The sequence below is a fragment of the Scyliorhinus canicula genome, chromosome 6, assembly GCF_902713615.1.
Source record: "Scyliorhinus canicula chromosome 6, sScyCan1.1, whole genome shotgun sequence".
NCBI lineage: Eukaryota > Metazoa > Chordata > Chondrichthyes > Carcharhiniformes > Scyliorhinidae > Scyliorhinus > Scyliorhinus canicula.
In genome coordinates this window covers 171,603,891-171,617,950 of record NC_052151.1, presented here as the reverse complement: position 1 = coordinate 171,617,950, position 14,060 = coordinate 171,603,891, and the positions used below count along the sequence as shown (strand labels likewise).

The 14,060-nt window shown below is 40.0% G+C and overlaps 1 protein-coding gene across 4 annotated transcripts in view; it reads left to right on the top strand.

The window, feature by feature from the left end:
* The window catches only part of mak (male germ cell-associated kinase), a 74,850-nt gene that overhangs the window by 55,919 nt on the left and 4,871 nt on the right, over positions 1-14,060 (top strand). For 3 of the 4 annotated variants that reach the window (XM_038800436.1, XM_038800437.1, XM_038800439.1), the window contains 6 exons: positions 551-722; positions 2,254-2,421; positions 4,280-4,591; positions 7,902-8,089; positions 8,169-8,320; positions 10,467-10,604. In XM_038800436.1, the coding sequence (XP_038656364.1) occupies positions 551-722; positions 2,254-2,421; positions 4,280-4,591; positions 7,902-8,089; positions 8,169-8,320; positions 10,467-10,604 (1,130 nt within the window). The remainder of the gene's footprint in view (positions 1-550; positions 723-2,253; positions 2,422-4,279; positions 4,592-7,901; positions 8,090-8,168; positions 8,321-10,466; positions 10,605-14,060) is intronic. The other variant, XM_038800438.1, reaches the window with a different exon arrangement.

Here is a 14,060-nt window from a genome sequence, read left to right as displayed (position 1 = left end):
GAGGCTGGTTATGCTGAGGTTGCTTTCCTTTGAGAAGGAAAGGCTGAGGGGTTAACTGAATGAGGTTTACAAAACTAGGTAGGAAGGAACTTTTCCCTTTAGAGAGGAGCCAATAACCAAGGGCCATAGATTTACGGTAAGGGGCAGGAGATTTAGAGGGGATTTGAGGAAAACCTTTTTCACCCAGAATGGTGGGAGCCTGGTGGAGGTGGGTACCCTCAACATTTAAACATAATTTTGAGTACTTAAAATTCCATAGCATACAAGGCTATGGACTGAGTGCTGAAAAATGGGATGAGAATAGATCAGTACTTGATGGTCAGTGCAGATATGATGGACTGGAGGGCCTCTTTTTGTGCTGTAAAGCTCTATGACTCTATATAGTGCACAAATAATTGCCTCAGTTTAACCAGCAGGTGGAGTTAGTCTATTTCCGGTGAAGCCAAAAAGTTCTGTGAATTTGATTTTTTTTCAGGAAGGAGCAAATCGTATTGATCATTGCAACATTTCTATTCTCATGCACACATTTTTTATTCTTTTTTGTTTACAGGTACAGAGCACCTGAAGTTCTTCTGCGATCAACAAATTATAGCTCTCCTATTGACATGTGGGCTGTTGGTTGTATTATGGCTGAACTCTACACACTAAGACCTCTTTTTCCTGGTTCGAGTGAAATAGATGAGATTTTCAAAATTTGCCAAGTTTTAGGAACACCTAAAAAGGTATAAAACTTTATTACGTTGGTTGCAGTTATTTTAAAATTGAAAAGCGTTGATGACTGTTGATGCCCGTAACGCATGCCATCACCATTGATATAAAGAGAAGGATAGAAGACAAATAAAGAAATAGTACTCGGCTGTTAAGCTTTGATTTTAAAAGCCTGTCTATTATTAGGGGTAAGGGAAGACTTGGAGATGTAGAGTTCCATTGTAATTTTTGAGAAAACAATCTTGCAGTTTTTACATATTTGTGATTTTTACTTAAAGTTTTGACATCTTTTGTGCAAGAAGAAGAGAGAAATGCTGCACCTGCATTTATTGAAAATCGCTTTTTATGTATATTAGAAGTGTTGTACTGCAACAACCATGCTATTCTGGGCTGGAAAGCCAACTAATTTAGCATGATGCTCAACCCATAATTAAGGGCCCATCCCCGCATCCATTCCATTACCAAGACTACTTGCCCTTCAACTCCAGTCACACCATATGGAGCCACTCCAATGCTGTCTTGCCATGGCAAAATCTCTGATCTACTCTCTCATTATCTAAGTGTGGGATTTTTCTACTGCTTTACTTACTAGGCTTATTCAGAAGACAACAGCCTGCATCATTGCCCATACAAAAGCCCTACTCTTATCATAATGTATCCCCATTTCATCCTTCTTGTCTCAACTATTTAGTTTTAAGATCCTGCTCATTTCCATGCCTGTCCGTGGCTTCAGGAGTGTTTGAGGCCTTGGATGATCAGAAGGAGACAATAAAAGGGCAGGTGTTGAATGAGATCTTAGCCTCTGCCCCCTTTTCTTTCCACTTTTTGTTGGTTTTGGTTTTTCCTTTTTTGGACACATTCCCTCGACACATCTTTTGTTTCTTTGCTTGACCCGTTACCACTCCCTTTGCTTTGCACAACCAGCTGTTTTGCCATTTAATCTTTCTTGCCCTCCACACAATCACAGACCTTCCCTTTTCCTTCTTCTACTCCCCCGCACCCCCTCACCCCTGACTCTGAACTTGCTCAAAACTGATGTTTATCTATAACTTTTCCCAGGTCTGATGAAAGGCCATTGTCTTGAAATATTAACAGTTTCTCTATCTACAGATGTTGCCAGACCTATTTACAAAATAAATTATTTCCAATTCACAATATTTTGCTCATGTATTTGTTTACTGCTCATTCTTTGAACCCACTGTTTCACCATCAGTAAATAATCTTTCAGTCACGAATGCATCTGTCCTCTGCATCTCGCTCCTTATGCCTGCTCACTTTGTTCACCTCTGTAATTCGCCATAGTCTCCCCAATCCCCTCCACTTTCAAAAGTCTCCCAGAAAATGCTCATCTTGGACAATGTTTTGTTCTAAACAGTCCAAATTTCTGTACACTAGATTCAAGTTGCATTTTAAAAGTACTCTTAATTTTCTGAACTTCGAAATTATATTCATGAAATATATGGCAACTTGGGTTGTCCATATATCTTAATTTCTCTGATAATGTGTATACTTGTATCAGACAACTTTCTAATTGCCATCTCTTAGAATAATTGGTCAGAAGGCTTTCAGCTTGCAACAGCCATGAACTTCCGATGGCCTCAGTGTGTCCCCAATAACCTCAAGACTCTGATTCCTAATGCAAGTAGTGAGGCTATTCAGCTCATGAGAGATATGCTCCAATGGGACCCAAAGAAGCGACCAACTCCAAGCCAGGTGAGTTTTTAGACAATAATTAGACTGATCAATTTTTAAATGTATGCTGCTAGTGCTGGTATAAAATTGTCATTACCCGCAGTTGACTTGTAGAAAGGGTAAAATCATAGAATCTTGCAACACTGAAGGAGAGCTTTCACTTCTAATTCGTCCAGCTTAGGCTAAAATCATCGTAGATTTTCATTAGTTCTGGCTGGGTGTGAAGATTTGTACACTTGTAAATTAATGGAAGAGAAATAAAACAAGTTCCAAAATATGTTTGTGATCCTCCCAGCAAATTTTCTTCAGTGATTGGGAATTAACTTGAATGTCGACAAACAAGATGTCACATTTTTCTACCAAAATTATAGAGGCCAATACTGCATGGAAATGAGACTAAATCTGGTAGAGGAGCAAGATGTCTAACGGTATTGATATACGGATCACTTAAGTAGTGACACATGTGAATGGGGCATTTAAAAAGATAACAAGCACTGGGATTCATTTCTGGAGGCATAGAATTTAAAAAACAAAAATGATGTTAAAAGTGCCTCAAACCTGGGTTAGACCACACATGGAAAATTGTGTACAGTTTTGGCTATCATATTGTAAACAGGCACAGCGGCACTAGAGAAGGTTCAAAAAACGTTTACAAGGACAATACCAGAACTGAGAGGATGTACATTTTGCGAGGCTGAACAGACTGAAACTCTTTCCTCAATTCGCAACGGTTGATAAACTTAATGGAGGTCGGTTAACTCCCAGGAGGCCGTTGTATTTGACTTCAATCTTGCTAATGTGATGAAAATAAATGCAAATGAAGATTAATGAAATGGGAGTCATCCAGAACTCTCCATCCGGAGCGGACCAGTTAGATAGCAAACTGGTTCGCACCCGGTGCAAATCTCTATTTTGGCCTTTCCCAGTATTTAACTACTGTGCCCAGATCTGCGCTGGGCGCAACACAGTGGTTAAATCGCGCGCATAGATGTACCAAATATTTATGCTGCCAATTTAATTGCTGTTTGTAGCTCAATTTAAAAATCAGTGCTTTCACTGTTACTGGCCTGATGTTGTCAGACCAGTATGTGGAATTCTGTGGTTTTGAATATTAGTGTTGATTGCTGATGCTGCTCAATATGTGAACGATGTGAAATGCTCCCACTATTCTTTTGGTTTGGGGAAAGCTTTCATGTTAAGACTTTAAAATCACCAAAAAAGACACTTAACATAACTGTAGTCTCTGCTACTTGGTTTCTTTTTGGTGTCTACATCCTTTTGGTAGGAGGTTCTCTGAACTGATTTAAGAATTTTTTCACTGGTATGCAGGAGTATTGAAATAAAACAGTTTAACTTTTTACTGCTCCCCTTGTGTAATGTTGCAGGAGCTTGACTGATCAGAATTCTGTTTTGAAAGATATACTCGTCATAACTCCATAGAAAGAAACGTTCCTTCTGAACTTCTCTGTCCTATTCTTTGTGAGCTTAGAATCTGGACATCACTAGACTAAGTAGAAAGGCTATTACAGCTAAATCCTTTCTCTAAACTTCTCTGTCCCATTCTTTGTGAGCTTTGAATCTGGACATCACTAGACTAAGTAGAAAGGCTATTACAGCTAAATCCTTTCTCATCTGATCTACAGTTCCAGTTGGGTAGAAGTTGGAAATGTACCATGTTATACCCAGGAACGGTGAATCTCTTAAAGCATACCTGAATATCACACTCAGATTAGCTAATTTCAGTACAGATTAGGGATTGAATATGCTACCTTTCTGGTTTATGTGATATAATGAATAATTTGCCCATCGAGTCATCTAGGGTTCATCTATTCATTCAGAATGCTTCAGTATGATCTTTTGCATTCCTTTATATTTGTAGGCACTACGATATCCCTATTTCCATGTTGGTCAAGCTCTGGGAACACCTCAGCAAGTGCAAGAACAAGGAAAGCAGCAAAGAGAAATGCAATACAAACATCCAGTTAATCAGCTGAAGCCTCCACCTCAGCCCCCACCTCTGCATCATCCTCATCCACCTTCAAAGCCACTTCAACAAATTACATCCTCTCAGCATCAAATGTGTGCACGGCAAATAGATCTAGCACCTGGTTCACTTGAAAGAGGAAACCAGAGTGAACAAGAAAAACCCCATCAAAATATTTTACCTTCAATCAATACAAAAACGTGTCAAGTAAGATTTTTTTTGTATTTAGGAATAACAATATTGTGTGGTAGTGAATGTACTGGTTAGCATTGTAAAGTTATTTTTAGCGCAAGACAAAACTGATCAATTATTTTAGAATTTGTTTTACAATGAAATGAAAAATGAAATGAAATGAAAATCACTTATTGTCACGAGTCGGCTTCAATGAAGTTAACAATGTGACTTTATCACATTTGTATTATACTTGCAAGAGACCTGATCCAAAGTACTATACTCTCTGCATTCTGAGGTAATTCTGTTAATCTGCATTCTCTGCAAATGCTGTTCTCCATTAGGAACATGGTCTTGTGAAATTGCCGCTTAGAACTGCAGATTATTTTTGGCAGTTAGGAATTTTGTACAATTGTTATTGCTACAATTAAATAGTTTAGCATATGGTGTGATATTTAGAAAATAAATATATATATTTTTTGGACTTGACAACCATTTAGCATGAAAATATAATCATTTTCAACTTTATTCAAGAATCAATCTTTTTACACAAATGAAATTAAGTAATGTTTCCCTTTGGTCACTTTTTAGTGAAACTGCACAATATTTTTTCAATCTTGATTTTTCTATTGCTCTGGTGATATCTGTTGAGCAGTGAAAAATATTGTAACCAAAATGTTTTGCATCATTATTTAAACATATATAAAAGTGTATTTAATACAATTATCTGCAGGATGTTGACCTTGTTGAATATGCTAACTACCTGTGTGCTGCAGCTTTGAGAGATGTGCGTGATGCACATTTAATGATGCACATCCAAGTTTGCAATGCTGAAGGTTTTATCTTGTGACTTTTGAATTTATTATCTTTGCAGCTCCAGTCAAAGTCTCAAATTCAATGTACTCTGACAAAGGATGTATTTTTTCCTCCTTGTCCAATCGTTGACATGATCAGTCACATCATGCTCCAATGGCTATCTTCTTTATCCAACTTGATTGAACAGCTCTTGTTTGGTTCCACTTGTTATATTTTAAATAATGACTTATCTAATATATATATATATATATTACACTTGAATCCACCAGGATGATAAAATGGCCAATACTCTTCTTGGTAAAAGATGAATTATTTAAAGAGTAATAAAATAATAAACTGTGGATCATTTTACTTGATACTAAATTAACAATAAAGAATTAAAGTACAAAGACGCTCTGAGGAGGGTTAATGCACCCGCAACATGTGCCAGGCTCGGTCTGATTCAGTTCAAGGTGGTTCACCGGGCCCACATGACGGTGGCCCGGATGAGCAAATTCTTTCGGCTGGAGGACAAGTGTACTAGATGTGGAGGAGGACCAGCGAACCGTGTCCACATGTTCTGGGCGTGTCCAAAACTCAGGGGATACTGGCAGGGATTTGCGGACGTAATATTCCGGGTACTGAAAACAAGGGTGGTGATGAGTCCAGAGGTGGCGATTTTTGGGGTGTCGGAAGACCCGGGAGTACAGGAGGGGATAGAGGCCGACGTTGTGGCCTTTGCTTCCCTGATAGACCGGCGACGGAAACTGTTGGCTTGGAGGGACTCAAAGCCCTCAAAGTATGGCTGTCGGACATGGCAAGCTTTTTCGGCTTGGAAAAAATCAAGTTCGCCTTACGAGGATCACTATCGGGGTTCATCCGGAGGTGGCAACCTTTCATCGACTTCTTCGCGGGGAACTAATGGTCAGCATGGGGAGGGTAGAATAGTGTAGTGTAGGGGGGAAGAATAGGCGGGTCTATCTGCGAGGGTGGTACTGTTATTTGCACTGTTTTTTTGTAATTGGTATCTGCACACTAATGCATATTGTTACTGTTTACAATGCCAAAAATACCTCAATAAAATTGTCTTTTAAAAAAAAAAGAATTGAAGTACAATACAGATAACTATCTGACTATACACTATTGTAACAAACTAGTTCTAACTTCTCTCACTCTAGCTATTCTGTCTTGCTTGTTCACTGTTCTGAATCACATCATCATCTACATCATCTGACTTAGAAAAGGCGGGAAATCAGTTCTTGTAGTATCTGACTATGCGCCATCTAGTGTTGAAATGACTACTACATTTACATACATTGATCATGTATATTGATAACTGAATATCACTACACCACTCTTGCCTATTTAACTATAACCACTTCTAGCGATGGATGCCCTCCCATCTCAACACAATTATCGCCACAATACACCAAGGATTCACCTTTTGTTCCTCATCTGCCCCTTGCCAATATCATCCAGCTACTGTCAGCTTCTGTATGTCGGCTTGCAGCACCCAGCTCCAACTCTCTACCATCTCTCGTGATGTTTCATTTCCTCGGTTGTCTGATACCCAGTCACAGAAGAACCGCTATTTCCCTGAAAACCATTATCTTTAACATGCTCCACAATTTTCTTACATTTGTCTCTGATTCCATTTCCCACTTTGTTCAGGGTCTCGGGTTGAAGTAGATTATTAATAACCTCGGTATTCGAGACAGCTCTAATCTCGACATCCAACCCCATATCCCCATCACAAAAGCTGTCTACTTCTATATGATGTGCAGGTTAGGTGGATTGGCCATGATAAATTGCCCTTAGTGTCCAAAATTGCCCTTAGTTTTGGGGTTACTGGGTTATGGGGGTAGGGTGGAGGTGTTGACCTTGGGTGGGGTGCTCTTTCCAAGAGCCGGTGCAGACTCGATGGGCCGAATGGCCTCCTTCTGCACTGTAAATTCTATGAATATCCATAATAGTGCCTGTCTCCTCCCTTCCTCAATCTTTTCTGTGATGTAACTTTATCCCAGAATGCAGTTGTTCAAGTCTCCAGTCTTCCATGTTCTCTATATTCCTAGCTAACTAATTTAGGCTTCTGACGTCTGAATATCCCCAATTTAAAATGTTCATATTAGTGTGTATATTTCTTCATATATTTTTCCCACCTTATTTCTGTAACACCCAAGTCCTCCAGCTACTTACCGCATGCACACATGCCCAGGGGTTCTGCGTTCCTTCAATTTTGGCACCTTGTACATCGCACATTCCTTTAGTTGCATCACAGCAGCTGTAAGTTCAGCCAGACAAGGTACTTTACCACACTCTTGAATTCCCTCCCTAAGTGCCTCCTGCTTAGGCTTTGTTCTGTATCACGTTGGCTCAACAGACATTTTTATTTGGCCTGATCATGCCTCTGAAATTCCTCAGTATAGTTTGCTGTGTGAAAAGTTCTTTATAACTGATTTGTTATCAAGGATTCCAGTGAAAAATGTTGAATATTACAATTTGACATCCAGTATTTGTTTTAATACCTGATGCATTTTTTGTTTGATCTCAGAAAGCAATCAGGACGGAGGAAAATATATGCAGCAGCACCAAGGCAAAAAGCTGTTCTCGACGATGGAGTCATGCTGTCTTGAAAGATTTCAACAACTGGAATGATGCAGGAGATTTGGGATTTGGTTCGTCAACTAAAAATGCAAATTTAAATGATAAAAAAAGACAAAGTCAAGAATCACAGTTTAAGTAAGCAGACCATTATTATGGCTAAATGTGCCATTTTGTGCATTTTTCTTTTTTAACTTAAACTACTCCTATGTTACAGAATGGGAAGTCTTTTAGATTTCACGTCTTCAAATAGTAAATCAAACAGCAACAACATGCCTACAGCCATTATAATGCCTCAACTAGATACAACTGCATCTAGAGCTTCTTCAGCCAAGTATCACTATCTGAAACAATCCAGGTATCTACCAGGTTCGTAACAAAACATATATGTTTACTAAAATAGGAAAGAACAAATTATTGGGGAGAGTGAAGAGGAATGTAAGCTTTGAAATTGCAGCAAAATTGGGCTAATTTTTAACTTGCACCTAGTGTAATTTTTGTTTGTATGACTATTAATATAATCATTATGTCTCACTATCTGCACCTACTCCCTGGTTTCTGTTTACGATTGGTATAATAATTGACAAGTTACCACCCTCCGTTTTGCTCCTTCGACCTGAAACCCAAAGCTTTGTGTCATCTAATCACTTTTTGATCATCTTACTAGTATTCTTTTTAACCTCAGTGGTTTCCTGTCCTCTGTTATAAAAAACATATGGTTAAATGGTTCTGCAGGATAAGAATATAGGATGAAACCTCCTACAGATATATGATTTTTGGATCTTGGAACAAAGTGGGAATATTGAATTCACCTATAGTGAGTTAAAAATTGAATTCTGATTTCAATTATTAACCCATTGTTAACAGCACAGCTGAGTATGTAATGCCTCAGGACAAGAATGGAGAATATTATTGTGGGAGAATAGGAAAGAGGAGGACCAGGAAAATAGGAGTAAGAATAGCTGGGTTATGGTGGAATTGCCTGCCATCTACTTGTGGTGAATTGCATTTTTATTTGGTATTTGGTTACTATCGAATGTGTCATCTCAATATTCATAAGATAAGACCATAAGACATAGGAGCAGAATTAGACCACTCGGCCCAACGAATGCTCCACTGAATAATTTAATCATGGCTGATATTTTTCTCTCTCCCATTCTCCGCCTTCTCCCCATAACCCTTGATCCCCTTATTAATCAACGACCTGTCTATCTCAGTCTTAAAGACGCTCAGTGATTTGGCCTCTACAGCCTTCTGCAGCAAAGAGTTCCCAGACTCACCAACCTTCTGGCTGAAGACATTCCTCCTCATCACTGTTTTAAAGGATCGTCCCTTTAGTCTGAGATTGTGTCCTCTGGTTCTAGTTTTTCCTACTAGTGGAAACATCCTCTGCATGTCCACAGGCCTTGCAGTGTCCTGTAAGTTTCAATAAAATCCTCCCCTTATCCTTCTAAACTCGGAGTATAGACCCAGAGTGCTCAATCATTCCTCATATGACAAGTTCTTCATTCCAGGGATCATTCGTGTGAACCTTCTCTGGATCCTTTCCAAGGTTAGCACATCCTTCCTTAGATATGGGGTCCAAAACTGCTCACAATACTCCAAATGGGGTCTGACCAGAGCCTTATACTTCCTCAGAAGTACATCCCTGCTCTTGTATTCTTGCCCTCTTGACATGAATGCTAACATTGCATTTGCCTTCCCAACTGCCATCTGAACCTGCCCATGAACCTTAAGAGAATCTTGAACAAGGACTCCTAAGTTTCTTTTTGTGCTTCTGATTTCCTAAGCACTTCCCCATTTAGAAAATAGTCCATGTCTCCATTCCTCCTTCCAAAGTGCATAACCTCACACTTTTCCACATTGTATTCCATCTGCCACTTCTTTGCCCACTCTCCTAGCCTGTCCAAGTACTTCTGCAGCCCCCTCTGCTTCCTCAATACTACCTGCCCCTCTACATATCTTTGTTTCATCTGCAAATTTAGCAACAGTGCCTTCAGTTCCTTCTTCCAAATAGTTAATGTATATTGTGAAAAGTTATAGTCCCAGCACCGACCCGTGAGGCACACCACTTGTCACCGGCTGCCATCCTGAAGTTGACTTTAAAGTTGACCTTTTTAGCCCCACTCTCTGCCTTCTGCCAGTCAGCCAATCCCCTATCCATGCCAGGATTCTATCCTTAACATCATGGGTGTTTAACTTATTTACCAGTCTCCTATATGGCATCTTGTCAAAGGCCATCTGGAAATCTAAATAAATCACGTCCACTGGTTCTCCTTTGTCTAACTTCCTCATATAGGAAGATATTCCACATCTCTTTTTTCAGTATGGTAAAATTAATGAAAATCAACTAGATAGAGCTGAAGAGCTTTTTTCAAAATCTCAAAGTAGATTCAAAACAACAATTATTTCACCTATTTGTCTTTAAAACCTTGTTTGTATTTCCATAACTGATGGGCAATCATTAAAAGTAGGTAATACAATTATAAAAATAAAACATTTTTTGATTCTACAGGATTAAATGCCAAGAGCACCCCACTTGCCAATGCAGGTAAAGATTTCAGTGCACATAGTACCTGGGCCAATTCTAACCTTTCCAGTAAACCTTTAGGAGTAGTTGGAGGACCTCTTCCCATGAGCTGTACTAATGCAGGTATTGTAGTTATGTTGTTTTATTAAGACTAATACATTTTCAGTAAAACTATGTTTCATATGAATTGACGCATCTTGCAATTTGATAAAATACAATTGCGTACAGTATATTCATACTTCAGTTGGTAAATAAGCTTTATAAAGTGGCATACAGATTGGAGATGGATTCTGAAGAGCCGGAGTAGTTTTTGGTTATGTTATTGCACTATGTGATGTATGAGTATTGGGAGAGTTATGGGGACTCTAGTAAAAGTCCTTTGAACAGCACGTTTGACTAAGAAAGACCTTGCTGTTCAACGACACTTTGCTGGGTTTTTTTGGGGCTTGGCAAGAAACTTCCAATCGAGACCACTCTTTAAGTCATAATTGCGTGGGGTTCGCGGCACCAATTCTGAAGGCAGCCATGATCGTTTGACCCCCTTCACCATCCCCAGCATGGCCTTGCTGGTGAGGCCGGTGAATACCATGCCCTGGGAGAACCCTAAATATGCACGCCTGGATCTTGCCTAGTGAGTGAGATGAGATCCAGATCACGACACCTCGTGAGATTCTGTTAAATCTCGGGAAAAATTCTGAGCATCACAAATTTCTTGTGACCTCTCGCAAGATTCAACTGCCTTGTCCCGACACCATGTTGGGTGCGATGAGTCCACCGAAGCTTGCCTATGATTTTTCTAAGTCAAGTTGAGGTGGTTCATGTCTTACTCAAATTATTTTATAGGTTTTTTCAATTGGGATTTACTTCCGGTTCGGCCATTTAACCTATACAGTAGCTAAAATTGAAGTAATCACCTTTCTCAAATTTTCCCTGTACGAAGCAACACCCCTTTTCTAGGGACACATTATTTAAGAGATCATCACTCTTCACAATTGACTAAATTGATGAAAACATTTTGCAGTGCCCAGATAAGTATAACAGTGAGTAAATCAAACAACCTGCCTCTTGTCGTTTCCAACACTTTCTTGGGCATTGTCCTATCCCTAGTTGCACTCTTACTGTCTGACAATACCACTTTTGAGCTGATCACTGAAACCAGGATGAGGGGTTCTCTCCCCCCATAGATCGATTAATTGCATCCGCTCCCCGTCTGTCTGGCGTAGTAAATCAGAAACTTGGTGAGGGGACTCCAAAGATCCGATATCCTGTAGAATTGTATTTCTTTCCCTCTTGGAAGGATATCTGTTGCTATAGTTACAGAAAACATGTTGTTTATGTTGTCTTATGTACTTTGGCTCCAAAAGGTATCAATTCTGGGTCTTATTGCTTTTTAAAATCAGATAGTGACTTTCTCATTGTTTTACACTGGTGGTCAAGGCCGGTTTGAATTCTTCTGGTCAAGCATGGAGAATAAAAATTGCGTGGAGAATAATAATTGAACTGATGTGGGAGAATATGGAGGAAAGAGGAGGATAAGGCGAATAGAAGTAGGAATAGCTGTGGTACTGTAGAGTTGCCTGCCAGCCACTTGTGCTGAATTGCATTTTTGTTTGGTCTGTATTAGTAATTTTTGTTAACTATTGGATATGTCCTCTCAATATTCATTTGCATGATATTTACAAATATATTTTAATTTGTGTCAATAAAACAAATGGTAGCAAAATGGGCAAGTACTTTTGATTGTTGTGCATGCTTTACTTCCTTGGCTACTGCTCATTGGTGATCTGCTCAAATGATGTGTAACAGGGAAAGAACATTGTGAATGGTGAAGCTGTCATTGTAGACGACTCTATCAATAAAAATAGCTGCTCCAGATTAGAACAAAACAAACCCAGCTGATCCGCAGTTCCAGTTGGATGCACGTGGAAAAGGAAAGCAGCACCTGATTGGCAAACAGTGATGGGTCTGCCACAACTTCTGAAGATGCGTGGGTTTGTCGCATGAAAATGAGGAACAAGAGCAGCACGGTGGCACAGTGGTTAGCATTGCTGCCTACGGCGCTGAGGACCTGGGTTCGAATCCCGACCCTGGATCACTGTCCGTGTGGAGTTTGCACATTCTCCCCGTGTCTGCGTGGGTTTCACCCCCACAACCCAAAGATGTGCAGGATAGGCATATTGGCCACGCTAGATTGCCCCTTCATTGGAAAAATAATTGGGTACTCTAAATTTATATTTAAAAAAAAGAAAATGAGGAACAGTCACTGTTTCTGTGAAGAGTTCCTTTGGAAATCTGACTTCTCAGTGGAGCTTCCAGCCATAAAGGGTCAAGATTGTGTGAACAGTTTGCAATAAATTGGAAAATCAGTTTGCCATTGTGGAAAATGAGGAGAAACTGTTTCACCTATTGTGCGCTGAGAAGTTTGCTGATGGTGAGGTGTTAATTTTACAGAAACGATTTGAATATATTTGGAGGGGTGGCACAGTGGTTAGCACTGCTGCCTCACAGCTCCAGGGACCCGGGTTCAATTCCGGCCTCGGGTGACTGTGGAGTTTGCACTTCATTTCCCTGTCTGCGTGGGTTCCCTCTGGGTGCTCCGGTTTCCTCACACACTCCAAAGATGTGCAGGTTAGATGGATTGACTATGATAAATTGCCCTTCCAAAAACGTTAGGTGGGGTTACTGGGTTCCGGGGATAAGGTGGAGCTGTGGGCTTAAGTAGGGTGCTCTTTCCAAGGGCCAGTGCAGACTCGATGGGCCAAATTGACTCCTGCACTGTAAATTCTATGTTTCTGGATTGCTCCCCACATGCCTGGATGAGTGCAGCTCCAGCTACAGTCAAGAAGCTCAGCTTCGTCCAGGACAACGCAGCCTACTTGATTGGCAATGCATCCACTACAGACGGATATGACAGCAATGTGTACCATCAACAAGATGCACTCCAGGAACACTTCCAAATACACAACCGTGACCGTCGAGAAGGACAAGGGCAACAGACACATGGAAACACCACCACCTACAGGTTCCCCTCCAAGACACTCCGTATCCTGACTTGGAACTGTATCTCGTTCCTTCACTGTTGCTGGGTCAAAAACCTGGAACTTTCTTCCTAACAGCACTGTGGGTGTACCTGCACCACAGGGACTGCAGCAGTTCAAGAAGTCAGATCACCATCTCGAAACGAAAATCGGAATGGGCAATAGATACTGGCCTCGACAGCGATGCGCAAATCCTGCAAATTAATTTTTTTAATATTCATACAATTTCTGATCATTTTGGAGTCGGGAGTGCATGAAATGTCTCTATAGATATCTTTCAATCAACAAGAAACTGCTGAAACAATTTCTCCTGTCATCTGAAACAAATCAAAAATTATTTTCTCCATAAAATTTGAGATTTGCGGGTGAATCATTAGCTTGTTATAGTTTACTGAATCTGTCTAATGCACTCAAAACTCACTTGAAACTGAAAGATTCTCTTGCATTTTAACTTGTACTGGGTGAATTTTCACCACTTGCCTGACTGTCAAATTTTGTGTGAGATTTGTTGATCAAAATGCTGAACTGAACAATAAACTTG